Below are 19,029 nucleotides of genomic sequence, written 5' to 3'. Positions count from 1 at the left end.
TTAGATATTTACAAAATAAAATATTTCTGTAATTCAAAAAAGGTAATGCAGGCAGGCTTATATTTTTATAGAACAGATCTATATCAGATGAAATATAATGTGGAAAGAACTATAAGGTGAACTATTAATGTTTCAATCACTTTTGGAACAGAATACTGGATTAAATGGATTTTTAATCTAAATGAAGATAATTCCCTTTAAATATAATCTGTAGTTTAATATCTCTTCCTTTATCTAAACTATCTACCCTTGTCTCTCAATACATACATATTATTAAAATAAAATTATATTCTTAAAATAAAATTAGCCTTCAAAATAAAATTTAAAGACAATTTCTGCTTGGAAACTATAACTTCAAATTCATATATTTTGTTTAGGGGAATTAATTTTGCAGCTTGATTTTTTAAAATATGTTTAAAATGTTTTAATATTCTTTTAGATATGTTAATAAGAATATTTTTTCATCAGTAGGAAAAAGACTCATCTTTTTCCAGTTTGAAAGGATGATAAGATATTGTGTAATAATGATGCCAAATCTACAAACCATAACTTTAAAAATGGATTGGTCAAATTTAGTACAAAAAAAAGTCAGATTTTTTGAAAAGCAACACCTTTGTTTGAATATTTTACTATGTTTCTATAGATTTCAATATTAATAGTGGGGATTTTTTTAATGAATTTGTATATTGCATATTGGGAATTGGGAAGATTGGCTACAGAAGTAAAAGAAGAAAAATCCTTTTATATTTTTAATTTTTTTAATCCAAAAATAGTTCTGAAGCAAATACAGCAAATTTTGTTATAAAAGTAAAAAATGATAAGCATCTTCATCTTCTATAATCATGCTGGTTTCAAATTGTACTGAAACCAACACAATTTCATTGTTCAGCCATTCATTTTAGAACAAAAATGAAGGTAGAACAACTAGGAAATTAAAAAGAGTGAGTAGACAGCATGTAGATAAATGTTATGGAAGCAAAATTAAGAGTAAATGATCACTAAATATAATTATTTTGAGACTTTTAATTTTGTTTCAAATTGATTGTAATTAACCATTTACAATAAAATATATACAATCCAGTAGAATGAAACTATTCTATTGCTGTACATATTTCTTTTCCTATGCAGCATGGCAAAATGCTTAACACTGTTATTGTGAATCTTTATAAACCAAAGGCAACAGCTATATGAAGCTAAGATGAAATTTGTAGTATTTGAAAACCTAACTGTTTATCTGAGTATTAAATAATTTCTGTTTAAGCAGAGTTTTGGAACAGATTTTGTCTCCAGGCCAGTATTTGCCTACTTTTCCACAATGGGTTTCTCCTTGGTTTGGCCTTGTTACTTAGTTTACCTGAGAATATGCATCTGCCATTGTTTTTCAAAGATAAATTTGCTGCAAATCTTTTTTTCTGACTTCTGGAAACCCTAAAAGAACTGTATACTAATTCTTCCAAATAAATAATTTAAAATATAGGTACATTTTATAGATGTATAATACAGTTTGCAGTACTAAAATGTTATTAGTTTTTTTTTTATTTTCACTAGGAAGGGGTGATGACACTATATTGTGGGTAAGCCAGAAGAATCAAAACTCACTAGGCTATTTAGCATTACTTTGGACTTTTGAACGAGGCAACATGTAGCAAGATCAGATTCCTTTGGCCTCACTCTTATCTCAGAGTGGAAGGATGAGAGTGGATGAAGTTTATTGAGAACTTCATTGTAAACTGCCCAAAATGTTCAATAACAAAAGCTGTGTGAGGCTTTGATACTTGTCTTGTGTTTCTTTCCTTGATAGAGTAAGTTGTAACAGTGGTTCCCTATGCTATGTTTTATGAAAAAAAGAGGATTATGTTGAAAGTGGACTATAACTGACTTAGAGTTAGATTGTTAAACTTCAAAACTTCTGTATGTGCGGCAGAGTCAGGTAGGAATAGCCTCAAATTCAGTTCTCAGGGAACTTTATCTGTAGTTAGGGTAGTTTGTGGTAACCTCTTTGTCAAGGTACTTAATTTCTCTACAGAGGAAAATCAGACAAATAGCAAGGGTTCACAGTTATTCCCTCCCACAGGAGCGAGTATAGCAAAGAAATGTTACAGTATTTTGCTCCCTTAGTACATGTTCAGTATTTGTCCAATGCAGCTTTTGTTGTCATCTACTCTGGAAAACAGAAAAAAAATCTGCAACTCTCAAGTGCTTTCTGGAACAAATGCACAAAATATTTCTACATAATTTTGTTGCAGATTTGACCCTTGCCCATTATACTTCATTTGAAGTCGTCAGGAGTAAGGGGAGATGACTTTTATACAAAAGGAAAACACACACTAGATCCACAAGTTTAGAATTACTACTAATTATTAATTTTAATATTCCTCTTTTGGGCAGGTTGATTGAACTTATAGCTGTGATTCAACTGCTGTATAAACATTTTTCAAGATTAATATTAGTATTTGCAGCCATTGATTTTATTATTTTATAAATTTCTATTGTAACCCATTTGCTTCGGGATTTGCATAAATCAGAACTGGTTTTTCAATATTTTTAATACATTAAAAGTATTGGGTAGAGAGAGAAATAGCACTTAGATTTAGATACAATTAACATCTGTATATGTTAATTTAGTGCCCCATAGTACCATTGTATTTAAGGGGAATAAGGAGTGAGATAAAGGTTGTCAGTCATTTTAATTAGCAAATATGCTTGAGGCTTGTAAATAGCTGAGATTTTATTTTCCATATGTATGCAGGTTCTCTTGCAAAAGCTCTGAAAAATTGTGCGGTTGCTCATTTATGGACTAGGAAACGTGGATAATATTGAATGTTGTGTAACAATATATGAACCTGTGTTGGTATGCTCTGGAGTTGTGTCTAGAATATTTTCTGTATTTAAGAATAGTACATATGGTCTTCCTTTATTTAAACTTCATTGAACATGGGAAAATTTGATTTAGCTATTTAACATCTTAAATATGTGGATTTGTGAGTTTTCTGATTATGCTCTGAATTTTCCTATTCCACCCCCCCCCCCAGGTGAGGTAGCATCATTCCATTCAAGAATACATAGTAGCAAGTAAAACACTTGATCAGATAGGACATTTTCATGAGGGGATACTCAAATCCAAGTACTGTGGAACTCAGGTAGAAAGGGCAGAAGGGTGAAAATCTCGAGAAGCAGGCAAATATTGATTTCAGTGAAAAAGTGAGACTACTTTCCTGCTATATATCAGTAAATCATCTTCATCTGTTAAGCTTCAGGTAGCTTATCCAGTTATGATCAGCTGCTGATCATGATAATAATTGATAAGTTTCCAGTTAGGACAGTATCATAATCATCTTTATGGTGGCTGACCATCCATCACTTCTGATTTTTCTTTTCTTTAAAATACATGGCTAACTTTTTCCTGATACATGAATGTCATGCTAGATTGTGCTGTAAGTAAATCAATGATGAACTGAAGATTCAAAGAATAGTTATAATACTTCATCTGAATCTGTGCCTTGCTCACACCAGGCTTTACCACAACACTTTTAGTGGTGTTATTGCAAATATATTTAGTATTTATTTGTTTGTTATGTTGCCCAACTTTGGGCAGTTTTCATAATGGTAGGGAGAAAAGCAACATAAAACAAAAGCAAAAATGGCAAAAATAACTAACACAGATGGGGATAAAAGAAAAAGAAGAAAAGGGGTTGTAATAATTGTTAACACTTTGTAATGCAGGGGTCCCCAACCACCGGGCCGCGGACCGGTACCGGGCCGTGGAGCACTCTTTACCGGGCCGCAAAGAAAAAAAAAAAAAAAAAATGGCGGCTTCGCCTTCGGTGAATGCTGCTGGGATCGGGGATCAAGGACACAAATGAAAGAAGGGGAGGGAGGAAGCAACCAAGCCTGTCCTGCTCTCTGGCTCAGCTCTCTCAGTCGCTTTCGCTCCTCCACCAGCCCAGGAAGAAACTGCTTCAAAGAAGCCGGGGGTGGCTTTTCCTGTCGCCGCAGCTTCCCGAGCGCCCGTTTCACCCCACCCGCCCGCCTGCCCGCTCGCGGTTCAATCCACAGTGCTCCGTTCTGCCTGCCTGCCTGTCTGGTTGTTTAGGAGCAGCTTCGCTGAGAATAATAACTATTCGCCTCTTTTTATCAGCCGGCTGCTCCGAAACGAAGAAGGCAGGCAGGCAGGCAGGTAGAACGGAGCACTGTGGATTGAACCGCGAGCGGGCGGGCAGGCGGGGTGGGGGTGAAACGGGCGCTTCGGGGAAGCTGTGGCGACAGGAAAAGCCACCCCCGGCTTCTTGGGCTGCTGGAGGAGCGATAGAGTGACTGAGAGAGGAACGAGGCAGACACCTGAGGGAGGGAGGGAGAGGGAGACACCTGAGGGATGGGGCTGAGGGAGGCAGGGCCGAGGCGCTCCCTGAACTTGGTGGTTTGCTGGCAGACGTTTTATTACCCGACTCAGGTAACAACATCAGATGTTACCTAATCAGGTAATGAAACGTCTGCAAGCAAACTACCAAACTCGATTCTCTCCCCGGTCCTTGAAAAAATGTTTCTGCTTGAAACCGGTCCCTGGTACAAAAAAGGTTGGGGACCACTGTTGTAATGCATCTAGATCAGTGGTTCCCAAAGTGGATGGTACTGCCCCCTGGGGGCCGGTGGGATGCCTTAGGGGGGTGCTCAGAGGTAGGGGGCGCTGGAGGTGGGCCCCTCGCAGGGCACAATTCAGGGGTGGGATTTTGCAGGTAGCTTGGCCAAACTCCTGCCCCTGGGAATCAAAGCATTGAAGCATGAGCGGCGCAGGAAACTTTGGCCAGGCTCTCAAGAGATGAGAGTGACTCTCCACTAACAGGCAGCCAAGATATCTGCAAACTGTCAAGTGCTCCTCAAGAGAGACAATTTTGCAAATAGCTTGGCTGAATTCCTGTGCAAAGGGGAGCACAACATTGTTGCACCTTGCTAACCCGGGGTGGGGGAAGGTGGCTCATCCCCGAAGCTCCAGCATTGCTCCAGCGGCGCAGCCCCGAGGACGCTACCTTTGCCTGCACCCATCACCAAAGCGCGGCAGCCAGAGAAGCACTCCATTCAGAAGCGCTGAACTTCCAATCGGCGCTGGAGGCAGCGCTGGAAGGGAAGAGGCGGCGCCTGAAGGGGCTTCCACAAAGGAGGAAGAAAACCTTCCCTCTGCCACCGCTGCTGCTTTCTCCCCTCTCATAAATCCTGCCAGCTCCTGGGTGTCCTGTTTGCAGTCCTGGCCGAGGACACGCCCCCTGCCTCCTGTTATGTGTCTATCGGGAGCACCGAAGCCCAGCTTCTGGAGTCCTTTCGGGGCACTGGGTGAAAAACCGCATCCAGTCGGCCACTCCTTTGTCTGAAGGGGAGATTCCTGGTTCCTTGTGTTGCCTTGGTTTTTTTTCTCCCGTGGACTCTCGTGGAAGAATCAAGAGTTTCACTTATTTGTGGTGTGGGTCCCTATCACAAAATCGGAGCCTTTTGGCAAGTCTTCTTGTATTTTATGTTACTGGCCCCATTGCAGGCTGATAAATATAATAGTTGGGGTAGAGAGGTTGTTGAGAGAAAGAGAAATTGTAATATAATGGCAGAATAGTTCCATTTTATTATACTGGTTGGAGAGTGGCTTCTGATAATCAAGAAATGCAAAACAGTAAATGTTTCCCCCTCCTAATCAAGGTGACACTATTTAATACCTGAGGCAATAAGTAGTAGAAATTCAACAATACAGAATGAACCATTTTATGTGACACCTCACTGTTGATACTTAGAGACAATTTTGCTGGTTTAGCGGAGAGAAGCAGCCGGAGTCACTCTCATCTCTTGAGAGCCCGGCCAAAGTTTCCTGCGCCACCATCAGTCAAAATTCAAATTAGTGGTCCACGGGATTTAAAATTATGAGTTTGGTGATCCCTGAGGTGAAAATGAAAATGATTTCTTGATTCACTGTGACACATTTGACATTTAAGTTTGGATTCAACAAAAATTTTGCTAGCCTTGCTTCTACCAAACCAGTCTCTTTTAAGGGATAGTGTTAAGATAAGGGGAAAGCTCCTACTGCTTTTTTCAGTTCTAGACTTAAACTAACAGATTCTATAGTTCTCCTCCAGAAACTGGAGAATGCTACTATTTTTGAATTGGGGATCCATACTATTCTCTCAATCAATGCAAAATCATCCTGAGTTTCATGAAAGTGCCGTATCAATAATGGATGTAATTAATTGCAATAAATTAAAGCTCAGTTTTGATCTGATGAAAATATTACTAGTGGATCTAATGTTCTTACATAATTTTAATTTTTTTTTCCATTTATATTCACAGTAATTTCTCTTTTCTTTCAGCTTTACTCGCTGAATGATTACAAACCTCCTATTTCAAAGGCTAAAATGACACAGATTACTAAGGCAGCAATCAAGGCCATAAAGGTAAGAAAATGATTATATAGCTTACAAACGTTTCTTAGCTTTAAATGGTTCAGGTAGGTAGTGCAGAGCAATGCCCAGGTATCCTGGTCATTACCTCAATTTCCATTTAAAAATTTTTTACAGTTGGTTAAAATTTAATGTGTGGAACCTTTAAATAGTTATATGTTTTCATTTTGTTTGTGTTATTTTCTTCTGCAAAAAAGAAATTTGTCTGGAAATATGTTAAATGTTGACAATTGCATGTATCCCTATAGCTCTAATATTTTGGGGCTTTTAATTCACAACACACATACTGATATACATACGTACGTATACAAATACATACATGCACACACACTCACACAAACAATGAAAATGAAATGAAAAGGTTTTGTTTACATTAAATAAATGATGTAATCAATAGTTTAAAGGGGTCATTAATGGGAACAAAAGCCAAAAATAAATACCTATTTAATGGGAGATTTCCATTAGAACTGTAAAATGTTTTTCCTTCCTGCTGTGTTCCCCTTTCCCCTTAAAAATAATGTTAGTATTTGGTCATGCATTTAGTCAAAAAGAAGAAGCCATTCCTTTTTTACTGTGTTCTTAAACTCTATTTTCTATTAAAGGGATATTTTTAAAAAGACAAAGAAATAGAGCGTAGGAAATCTTCCAAATGTGGGTCTTGAGGGTATCATTCACTAAATTAAGTAACACACATTAACCAGAAAATTGCTAAAACAAGAAAGATGGTATTTAGTGGAAGCTATATAAATGTTGTAAGCTTCCCAGAGTATAACCAATATGTCAGTTGGATGGCTATATAAATTTGTTTAATAAATAAATAATCAAATAAATAATAAACCTATTATATATTTTTATTTTTAGTTCTACAAACATGTTGTACAGAGTGTTGAGAAGTTCATTCAAAAGGTAAGTCACCAAACAAAACACCATAGTTTTAGTAATTTAAATACTCATGAATCTAGATGTTTACATATAGATAAAAGTATTAAAGGCATTAATGTTACTGGATATAGTTTCACAATTTACAATCTGATGAGGTGCATAGGTTATTTTTCTTCTGTGGAGCTGTTGTAAGGACAAGCATGTTTGAGAGTCAGAATAGCTTGTTGAAATATGAAGAGTCCTTTATGTGATTCAGTTCACCTATTGTTTCCTTTACATGGATTACTTTGCAACCAGTGGATCCCTTGGGTCACAAAACTAGCATCCATGATTGCTTGCTTATCATAAAGGGTTTTATCTATTTTATGGATATTATATGAATTCAGTTTAATAAAAGCTCAACTTCCTTTGGAATTTACCCATACATTTTCAGAGTAACAGAACAGGGGCCACAAATCTGCCTCGGATGATTGTCTCTGCACTAAATAACACCTTTCCAGAGGTTGAGAATGCATCTTTGAATACCTTGCCATGTCATGTGCAGCCATTTGCTACCCTTCTATCTACTTGAACAGTAAATAAATCATGTTCCATAGAATGGCAACATTTAGAGGAATCAGAATCGGTAAACCTCAGCCTGCCATTGGTTTGACATTTATTATCCATATGAGATTGAATTGCCTAGCCATCTTACAGCATTTTTTGTAAGAGCACAGGTGGCAATGACTACCTGTGGGTAAATTTTGAGGTAAATTTTGGTTGTACTGAGCCAAAAGCTTAGAGTGTCCAAGCTAAAGTATCAATTGCAGGAGACTTACATCAAGTAAGTAGAGGTGCCGGTGGCATATCATGGGTCTTATGCAAGTTTGAAATACTCCATAAAATAGATCTCTGTGGGTGACAGTGAACTGTGAACCTTACTTTGTTTGGTACTACTCCTTTCTCCAGCGTGCTGTTACAACCATTCAGGCCAGTGAGGCAGAAGATGCATTAAGGCCGGAGGACAAGAGGGTGGAACTAGCACTCCATAGGGCGCACCAGGCGGATGCCTGGGCCATTAGGCAGCTATGGCTGCATCCTTTTTCACCTGAACTTCCCGACAGTGGCTACGCCACCTGCAGGAATCCATCCCTGCCACAAACATTAGAGCAAAAACTCTAAAGGACTCTGACTTTCACTCTCAGTGCTTGGACTTTTAACCAGTAAGAATGAGTTGACAATGTTTTTTGTTTCTTCCAGAGTTAAAGCCTCCCCACTGGTATTGAGTTTTGTCTTAATTTTACCCCCCTCCCCATAATACCAGCTGGTGCCTATAACTTCTTCACAAAGTACATATTAGTAGAGTCATGCCTCTGAGAAATTGCTCTGTTCTCTACGACTAGCTGTGTTATTATTTAAATCATTAAAAAACTTTGAATATTCCAACTGTTAACATCAAAATGAAGGTAATTTCCCTAAAAATATTTAGTTTTTATTATCTTTATATAAATGAAGTTTAAGCAATTGAAATTTTCCAACAAATGATTATACCACACTATATGCATGACACATTGTAATATAAAACAATACCATACAGGTATTCTTTTTTGAGCATTCATAATTTCTATAGCTTAGCTAATAAATCTTATAGGAAATTTGTATTCTTATTGTATTTCTATGTAGTGTAAACCAGAATACAAGGTGCCTGGTTTATATGTCATTGACTCGATTGTACGACAGTCTCGGCATCAGTTTGGACAAGAAAAGGATGTCTTTGCTCCTCGGTTTAGCAATAACATCATTAGCACTTTCCAGAATTTATATCGTTGCCCTGGGGATGATAAGGTATGGATTCTTCTACATTTCACTCTTTCCCCAATCAATTACTTCAGTTTACATTAAAAATATAATTTTACAATTTTTAATGTATTTTTTACTTGACAATGTTCCTGAGTAATAGATAAATATTATTTGTGAATTGGGAGAAAGTACTGTGCATGCCTTCTTGGGTTTAAAAATTGTTATGCAGAGTACTGAAAAAGAGTAAGAAATAATAAACCAAAAGAAAAAAAGAGATGAGATTAAAGAGAAAAAGAAAAATAGATGTAGCTAAACCATTCACTGTATTATCTATATCTTTCTGCACTGCTGTATTTTATCATATTTTATATATTACATTTTTTTAAAAAATTCTCATTTCTTTCTTAAGAACACATCGATTTATTATAGTCACAATTTTCTTCACCTTTCTTTTGGTATATAACATCATCCAACTTGTATTAATTGTGCAGTTTCAGTCTCATTAATTCTTCCTGTATGACCAAACCATCTCAATGTATTTTCATAATGGTCACTGCCAGTCCATATTAATTCACTACTCATCTTTTTAGTTATATCACAGATATCCTTCATAAGGAACTTAGTCCCAATAGATTCAACTTTTATGTTTTCCTTGACCTACCCAATTCTCAGTCCAATATAATAAAGTACTTTTGGCATAAACACATTCTTACTTCTTTTGGAAAGAATAGTTTTTTGCAGCAGTTCACATATCACTCCCTATAATAGAATTCATTTTTGTTCTTACTTTCTAAGAATTTTGTGGCCATTGCTAGAAGATTCAGAATCTGAATCACTAGATACAAAATAGAATCACTAGAATCATTCAATGCATTCATAGGAATAAAATGAGGAAATCTAATCCAAATTGAACAAGTCTGTTCATTGTGTCACATAGATCAGGGATCCCCAACCACCAGACCACGGCCCACTATCCGGCCATGGTCTGTTCGGAACCAAGCTGTGCGAGCAGCTGGCTGGAGCACACGCACAGCTCAACATGTGCCAGTGGTGGGCCGATTCCCCTCCCCCCCCCCCAGGCTGCCAAGCCATAAAGATTGGGGACCCACTGACATAGATTATTTTTTTATTCTCTAAGACTGGAGAAGGCATCTTCTTTGCAGATAGGGACTGAAATGTACCATCAGCTGTTTACTAATCTACCTTCTTGTTTGCCTCATTCATTTTTTTGACTGGTAACTATAATTGATTATGATGTCTGAATGTAATCAATTGATTATGGTTTATCTCCAGATCATGGTTTGATGAGTATGTCAAATCATAGTTTAGATCTTAGCAGTAGTGTTGACTGAAATATAGTAGTTGATTGAGACAGGATAGAAAATAGTGGTTAATTATATCAATTGAAGAAAATAAGAGGAAAGTGATGTTCTTGAGTAATAAACAGAATTTTGGACTAGTCTGCTTACTCTATGACAAATAATATTGAAGTTTCATGATTTCCAGTCCTAGTATAAAAAGAGAACTGAAATCCACAACACATTCCTGATCCTTATAACCATGATAAGGAATATTGAATATAGCCTCAGTAGTTTTATTTTAAAAGCTGTTTAACTTGGAATAGGAATTTATATGATATGAAGTTTAATATTAAATGTTATCTCTTTCCTTCCTAGAGTAAAATTGTTAGAGTGCTCAATTTGTGGCAGAAGAATAATGTGTTCAAAAGTGAAATTATCCAGCCTCTATTGGATATGGCAGCAGGAATTCCTCCTCCAGTTGTGACTCCTGTTTTGCCAGGGACAACTGCTACTTTGAGTAATAATACACCAGGTAACAAGAACCCAACATTATCTATTTGTTTTACATCCACGACAAACATCCATGTTTAACAACTTTCCTTTTAAATTTGCAAGAATAGATTTTTGTTGCATTACTTTTTTGCAGTTACATTTCTTCCTGATACGTATATATTTTTCGTTGAAATGTATTATTTACTGATAGGTATACAGAAGCATATATTCAGAGTTCTGGTTTTTTTATTTTGTTTCTTTGGATAGGGACTTACTTTATTTATTTTTTGTATAGCTTTTTAATATTTTATGTCTGGTCTTTTGAAAGGTGCACCGTAACTATGAGAGGGAATTATAAGGGGGAAATGGGGAAAAAAGTCTTTCTATAAGGATTTGAATGAAATGAATACTTAAATTGGTTAATATTTACTTGTGAGATTTCTATTGGTAGAAAAAGAGATTATAATTCAATATCAGTCAGAAGAGTCCAGAGTTAAGACATACACATACATGTCTAATGAAGATGGTTAAGTTCAACATCATTTTCAAGTTAAAAGTGTCTTTAAGAACTTTATTTTTCCAGAAAAATAGTATATATCCACATTAGCCATTAGGGGTCAGCATATTCTACAACATATAAGTTCATAAGCTGTTTTACCTAAAAAATCCTGTGAAGTAAGTTGGGCTGAAACAGAATGATTGTTCCAAAGTCACCCAGTTAAAGTAATCTAATCTAAGAATATATTAGATAAAATACAAATGTGATTAATCTCTTGCTATTTTCTACTTCTTTCCAACAGTATCTAAATATAGCTGCTTATCTTCTTTTCAGGAACTCCAGTAACTCCCGCTACTCCAGCCAATGTAATCCAAAGTTTACCTGATCCATGGGTATCTCAGATAACTAATACAGATACGCTTGCTGCTGTAGCACAGATCCTGCAGAGTCCACAAGGTCAACAGGTAATACGTCCATTTTCGCCCGATCTCCACCTACAAATACATAATTCTGCTCCTCTGCTTCATATAGTTTAAATTGCTGTTGAAAAGTTAAAAACTAATTTCAATTAGTTTTGCATTTATAATTTTTTACTATTTCTGTTTTTTAAAGCAAATAATATGAATATCAATCAATCAATAATAAATATTGAATATGAACACTTGTCTTGATGCCTTTTATGCCAAAATTTATTTTTTTGTATTAATTTTATTGAAGATGTCATCGAAAAGATAAAAAATAATGCAAACTAAAATATATAAGAATAAAGAGAAAAATTGGAAGTGCAGAAAAGGAAAAAATAAAGAAAAAGAGAAAGGAAAGAGAAAGGAGAGGAGAGAAGTATATAAATAAGTAACTCCCCCCATCATCACAAGTACAAACAATTTTAATAATTTTTCATCTCTTAAAATACAACAAATGTTGTCTTCTTCCCATACCTTATCTCTTAATTGTAAACAAAATCTTAAAATATCTTTGTTCAGTCCTGGTCAGCAAAAGCCATTAAAGAGTTGCTAGAGATAATAATGTATCTGTTTTAACTTCAATCAAATAAACCAACCTTATATTCTTTCCCTGTAACTATAACAATCTTGATTTTTAATTCCTTCAAATAGTGTTTTAGAACTTGATTTCTTTTCATTTTTTCCCTTCTTCAAAATTCCTTCAAACCTTAACAATTCCCTCTTCTAAATCTAGTGTAGAAAAAGTTATTTCATTAGCTTGTTATTTTTATGTCTTTTTAAATTATTAGCACTTCGATTGGTTTCATTTGTACATCCAGTTTTATCATCTTTTTCCATATTCTTATAGTTTGTCATTTTTAAATACATTCAAATCAATTTCAGTCTTGCCGGTAGAGTTTGTTCCTCTCTGTAATATCTATACACTACCTATCTTTGATAACATTCTTAAAATAAACTTCTGAGTCCATTGTTCACAAGTATCCTTGATAATATCCAGTGTTAAAATATTTTGCTCCCTTCTGAATTAGCAAATTGACATTTTAGTATTCTTCTTTAATTGTAATTTTTAGTTTCTTTTAGCTTTCTCTAGTATTCAGCTTTCAAACTCCCACTTTTTCATGTTTTTTTCCTAAGGAATCTAAACAACAATTTCCCATAAGAATGATTCTTATAATTAATTTCAGAATCTTATTTCAAATCCTTCTGGACTCTTAGTCTTTTTTTAACTTTCCAGAATCAGTCTAAATACTTTGGCTGTTTATTCCCAAAAAGTATTTTTTCCCAAATTATTAAACTTGTACCTGAAACTAATTTTGTTAACAAGAAAACTTACCCATTCTGGGAAAAATATTTAAAAAGGAGTAAAAAATAATTCCAAAAGCGATTAAGAACTGAACTAAATATTATATCTATAAACAACTATGAGCTTAGATGGAATCTCTTAACTCCCAGCTGCTCGCATATGCTGACCACTAAAATTTCCTATGGTCTATTCACAAGGAGCAGCTATGATGAGCTCTATCTATCTCTATCCATCCATCAATCTTAATACATTTGGCCACTGATTTCTGCTGCAAACAACATCCCTGCACTTTCACCATGTCTTCATCAGACATCTGTGCCAAAATGCTCTCTTTGATTATCACTTTGACATGCATTTCCATCCTGTTTCTTTTGTAAGTACATTGAATATTGCTTATATTTTACAAAACATTTTGAAAATTTATAATTAGGAATTATGTGCTTGGAATTGAAGTTTTGATTTGGGATATTTTGTCCCATCTTTCAAAGCAGTGCTAGAATTGATGCTTAATTTCAGATTTTATTTATAGCAAAACTATCATTTCAGCTTCAGCAGTTAATACAGACATTGCAGATGCAACAACAGAAACCACAACCATCATTGCTTCAAGCACTGGATGCTGGTCTCGTTGTTCAGCTACAGGCTCTCACTGCTCAACTTACGGCTGCTGCTGCCGCTGCCAATACACTCAATCCACTAGAACAGAGTGTCTCTTTTAACAAGGTAGCTATTCATAAGATTGCTGAACAAAATATTTGATTAAAGTTATACTAAGTCCTCCACAGTTTGACTCATTTCAGTGATTTTCTCTTTGCAGTGTTAGATGGGAAATACAGTGGAATTCCATTCACTAAATGAGCCTGAGACCCTTAGTCATACTCTGTTTCTGTGGTAATTTATCTATATATCTAACTAAAAGCAACTTGGTTATGAAGGAAAAAGGTTCATTTCTAACTCTCAGATTGAAAACTTGCTGAGTAGTAGAGTTGCTGCGTTCCTATCTGTAGCAGTTTCCATAAGAAGATTAGAGATGTTCTGATCATGGAGTGGTAACAATATGAAATCTTCTACTTTTTTTGTTTATTTTGTACTTTTTGTTTTATGTACGTTATGTTTTATTTGCTTTATCTGTTTTTTCTTTTAAATCTTAGTTTAATATGCTGTTTATCATGGGGTCCTTAACCCCTGGGCCATGGCCCACAACCGGGACATGGCATATTCAGAATTGGGCCCCACAAGGACTGGCCGGCATGCACACGTGCAACTTAACTTGCACAAGTGGAGGGCTGAAGGGCACTCACAAGCATGCATGCCGGCCCACTGCTTGTGTGGCCCAGTTCCTCCCCCACCTCCCAGCCAAGCCACCAAGCTGCAAAGATTGGAACCACTCCTGTATATGACTGATACACCAGTTTGGTATTGTGGTTAAAGCACCAGGCGACAAACCAGGAAACTGAGTTCTAGTCCCACCTTAGGCACCAAGTCAGTTGAGTGAACTTGGGCCAGGCATTCTCTCTCTCAGCCCTAGGAAGGAGCCACTTCCAAAATCTTGCCAAGAAAACTACAGGGACTAATCCAGGGAGTTGCCAGAAATAAAAAAAAATGACTCAAAGGAATAAAAATTAAAGAGATTGATACACTGTTTTTGTTGTATGTGTCAATGCTTCTGTATTATCTGGATCATAACTAAATGAATACAATAACAGTAATAACAATACTCCATTTATGTAGTAACTGATATGAATTTTCTCTTTCACAATCAGTTGACCAATATTACTGTAATTTTTTTTGTCCTGTTTTTGCAATTCTTGGTGTTCTATTGGGAACTAAACTTGCAGTTCTAAATGATGTGTAGTTGTCGTTTTATCAAAGCCTATCTTATAATTTCTAATTTTAGTAACCCAAGTCATGTCTTTGGGGTACATATAGATAATGTACATCAATTAATGTGATCCCAATTAAGTATGTATATTTTGATTTTTATATTTATGTGATTATTTTAGATCTGTGGTAACACATATAAGCAAGACAAAAGGCATTGCTTTAGAAAGAATGTTTTGTACATTCGTATCATAGTTATAGTTTATTCATTACAGTTAATATATACATATATCTAAAGCATAAAAAATCTAATAGAAATCTTTTATTTCAAATAATACTTTTCTTGTTCAACAATGCCTTTTTAATGCATAATTTGCTTGTTCCTAGAAGCTGATAGATAGGTTTGGAGATTTCGGAGAAGAAGCTGATTTGAATGAAGAGCCCAAAAAGGAAACTCCAACTTCTCAATTGTAAGTCTTAATTTGTTATTGGAAGTACCTCATTTTATATTTTAATTTGAACTTATTTGCAAAGTAAATCTGCAGTTAAACCCAACTTTTCTGGTTTTAATTGCTTGTCCTAATCCAGAGGCTTTTCACCTATGCAAAATAGTTTTGGAGTATTTTTGATGTTAAGTGGTGATGGAGAAGTAGTTATGGAAATATTTTTTTAATTGTTTAGTTTTTAAATTATTTTCAGACAGGCCAGACTTCCCCTACTTGAGATTTCAAGTACATTTTAATCTTACTAAAATATTCTTTTAAGTCATTTTCTTACACCTAAGAAAGGGGGAAAAGGGAGGAGAGAGCTGTTGCTGAGGATAAACCATAATTTCTTAAATGAACAGTTGGGTTCATTCAATATTTAAATCTATGAACTATTGTTTAAAAGTCACAGTATTGGGTTCTCCCTACCACATAAAGTGCAATATGACCTACAACAATGTTTGAATTCCATTATAATCCCATTAGATCAAGCTAGTCTTCTTGTCCCTTCCTATTCTCACCACATTTTGCGAGAACACCAAATTCTGGTTCCACAAAGCTCTGATATATTCTTTAAGTAATGAATTCTGAATGTATTTATACAGTTACTATAAACAATAGGGTAACTGTACTAAATTATGTATTTTAGGCCTCTTGTATCTGAATCCGTGAACAACTCACTTTTTCATCAGTTAGCTGAACATCTACAGCAACAAAACTTTGAACATCTTCGGCAGCAGCTTCTAGATCAGCAGCCATCAAAGGTATATTATTTTTCTTACTTTTGGAAATATTGCATTTATTAAATTTTCTAAACTAACCACATGGCCTTAGATTTCCAATTTTTTTTGAAACAACATGTTGTTACTTTAGACATTCAAAAAAAGTATATTTGTGTTGCCATCTTGAATTCCCCTCAGCATTAGCTTCCTTTTCCTTCTCCCGCCCCCCCTTTTTTTGTCAGTATAACACTTGCTTATACTTCACTTGTTTATATTTGCATTTTAACTTCTATTCCTAACATTTCTTTGAACTGTAGTTCCAGGGCTGTGGTTTGAAATAAAAAACTGAATTTTGCACACTTGTTTGCTTGCTTGTTGATATTATCCAAAATTCCAAACATATTCCATAATACAAATTATGTACTAGTTATTGGAACCTGTGGGGGGAGAGGGGGGGCAGGCAGGCAGACCGACCGACCGACCAACAAACAGACATGTGTTGCAAGTTTGAGGCTTAAAAAAATAATGTAAACCCTTTTCACTGCAGGTAAGCCCTGAGGAAACTCAAGAAGAAAATTTTGGTTCTGAGCATTCAGCATCACCTTCACAAGACAGCAGTCACCAACAGTTTTTAGAAGTGGAAACAAAGCTTGACAATTCAATGGATGTTCAACAACAGGTAAAATTTAGTATTTCTATTTAAATTATGAATTTAGTAGATCACAAAATTGTAAAATAAACATTATATACTATCTGTAATCTCAAGGTGGCCTAATTTACTGGGAATGTAAATGATTAACATTAGTTTTGATGTCATAATATAATTTGTTGGAGACCAGGATACTCTGTCCATGAGCACAGTAAAGACAACATTGAGTAAGAAGATTTTCCTACAACAAACTGATGTCTTCAGGAATATACGAAAAAAACCTCCATAAGCAAATATAGATAAGAATGAATACATTTTCCAATATGTTGGCATCTCATTTCTTCCCTATTTTTAGGACATGGATATAGATGAAGCCCAGGAGGTTATAGAACAAGAAGTCTTTGAACAAGAAGAAAAGAAACCAGCTGTTCTTTCAAGATCACGAACACGCTCAAGATCACGTTCAAGGTTTTTGTAACTTTATTACAAAGATATTTGTCTTCATGCTTAAAACCCCTATTTTGTTTCTCTTATGAACTTTATGTTTTACATTAACATAATTTAACTGATTATTTTATAGGTCACCAAGAAAAAGAAGGTCAAGATCACGGTCTGGTTCTCGAAAGCGTAAACACAGAAAGCGCTCACGTTCTAGATCAAGAGAAAGAAAGAGGAAGTCATCAAGGTCATACTCAAGTGAAAGAAGAGCTAGAGAAAGGGAAAAAGAAAGACAGAAAAAAGGGTTACCTCCTATCCGATCAAAAACACTAAGTGGTATGTATGATCTGGTTTATTTGATTATTTGTATGGATATTTTCTGAAATGTTTGTAGTACATTTTCATACTGAGATTCTCAGTGTCTGTATTTCCTTTCATTAAAATTACATTACCACTCAAATTGTTTTTGAGATAAATTTCAGCATGATCCACTATAGTAGGCAGAATAGTTTGATTTTTGGGATAACACTCTCTAGAATTTAAACATCAGGGAGAAACTGGAGAAACAGAACTATTACTGCTGACTATTATTATTAACCTTAGAGATCCCAGCCCACAAAAGAGGTGTAATTCTGTAGAAAGATGAGCACTGTCCTAAATAGTACTGTTAAATCTAGTGAGACTTTCTAGGTTTCAGGGTCAACTCAGAATTAAGAGCTGCTTGCTATTTCTGGGACTTAGCTTATTCTATTCGATATTTACTTTGGGAGAAATATTATTAAGCTCACTTAAATTTAAATTTTTCTATGATTGGTTACTTGCCATTTCTATACATTTTGTTAGTTTGTCTGCACAGAATATTTTAAAAATATATGCATGGTGTAAAGTTTTCTGCCAAGATTTGTTATAAACATACATTTTTATTGTAATAATTCAATAAATTGGATGTATTATTAAGATACATTTAACTAAAGTTAATGAAAGCATTTTAAAAACATTTCTTAAAAATATATTGCACGAAGCTGAATATGTTGCTCATAAATATTCAGTGGTATGTCTACTATAGTTTTCTGTATTCTTATAATATTTGCCTTTTTTTTCCTGTAACGTGGGGATGGGAGTTGTATTCTTCTCTCCATAACTTGTTGGAGGAGTTTCAAGAAAGGTTTTGAAGTTAATAAGTTGGTTTCTAAGAGGAAGGAAGAATTAAAGATTACTACTCCCTCTTTCATGGCATCACCTGCTATTTCAAACATATTTCTGTTTGAGTATTGATTTTGATTCCTTTGTTAATCACTACAGTAGTAATAACCATATTACTGTATTCAATATTTCTGTATTCTCCCCATGTCTCTGCTTTTTATATGCATTAAATATTCTTATTTATATATAGCTTTCATAAAAAGTTAGTGTTTCAGGATTTTGTTATCCTGCTATTCACTTCTTGGAAGACAGTTGAGATTTTCCACTTCCACTGCTTTAAATTAAATAATTGTATTGATTTCTACATGTGGGCAAGTTGTAAATTGTTTCAGCTTGTCTTTTCCTCTGTGACAATAAAAGATTGTAGTGATGATAAATGACAAATTATATGAATGAAATATAAACCTTTGCCATTAATTTATTGTGGCAGTCTGCAGTACCACGCTTTGGGTTGGTCAAGTGGACAAGAAAGCCACACAGCAAGATTTAACCAATTTATTTGAAGAATTTGGACAAATAGAATCTATAAATGTAAGTAAAATAATCTGTAACTTTTAAAA

General features: G+C 35.1%; 1 protein-coding gene across 7 annotated transcripts in view; it reads left to right on the top strand.

Moving 5' to 3' along the window:
• SCAF8 (SR-related CTD associated factor 8) overlaps positions 1-19,029 on the top strand; it is a 165,919-nt gene that overhangs the window by 10,893 nt on the left and 135,997 nt on the right. For 4 of the 7 annotated variants that reach the window (XM_087969818.1, XM_026680317.2, XM_026680318.2 and 1 more), the window contains exons 2-13: positions 6,342-6,425; positions 7,293-7,337; positions 8,976-9,137; positions 10,769-10,925; positions 11,718-11,848; positions 13,698-13,874; positions 15,360-15,442; positions 16,107-16,221; positions 16,727-16,858; positions 17,184-17,296; positions 17,409-17,602; positions 18,900-19,000. In XM_087969818.1, coding sequence (XP_087825944.1) covers positions 6,342-6,425; positions 7,293-7,337; positions 8,976-9,137; positions 10,769-10,925; positions 11,718-11,848; positions 13,698-13,874; positions 15,360-15,442; positions 16,107-16,221; positions 16,727-16,858; positions 17,184-17,296; positions 17,409-17,602; positions 18,900-19,000 — 1,494 coding nt within the window. The remainder of the gene's footprint in view (positions 1-6,341; positions 6,426-7,292; positions 7,338-8,975; positions 9,138-10,768; positions 10,926-11,717; positions 11,849-13,697; positions 13,875-15,359; positions 15,443-16,106; positions 16,222-16,726; positions 16,859-17,183; positions 17,297-17,408; positions 17,603-18,899; positions 19,001-19,029) is intronic. The other 3 variants (XM_087969824.1, XM_087969832.1, XM_026680319.2) reach the window with 1 other exon arrangement.

This window comes from Notechis scutatus, chromosome 1 (genome assembly GCF_049901735.1).
Source record: "Notechis scutatus isolate UNSWTSFEM ecotype Mainland chromosome 1, rNotScu1.2, whole genome shotgun sequence".
NCBI classification, from domain to species: Eukaryota; Metazoa; Chordata; class Lepidosauria; order Squamata; family Elapidae; genus Notechis; species Notechis scutatus.
Note: the sequence above shows the minus strand (reverse complement) of the source record. Positions and strands in the feature narration are given on the sequence as shown.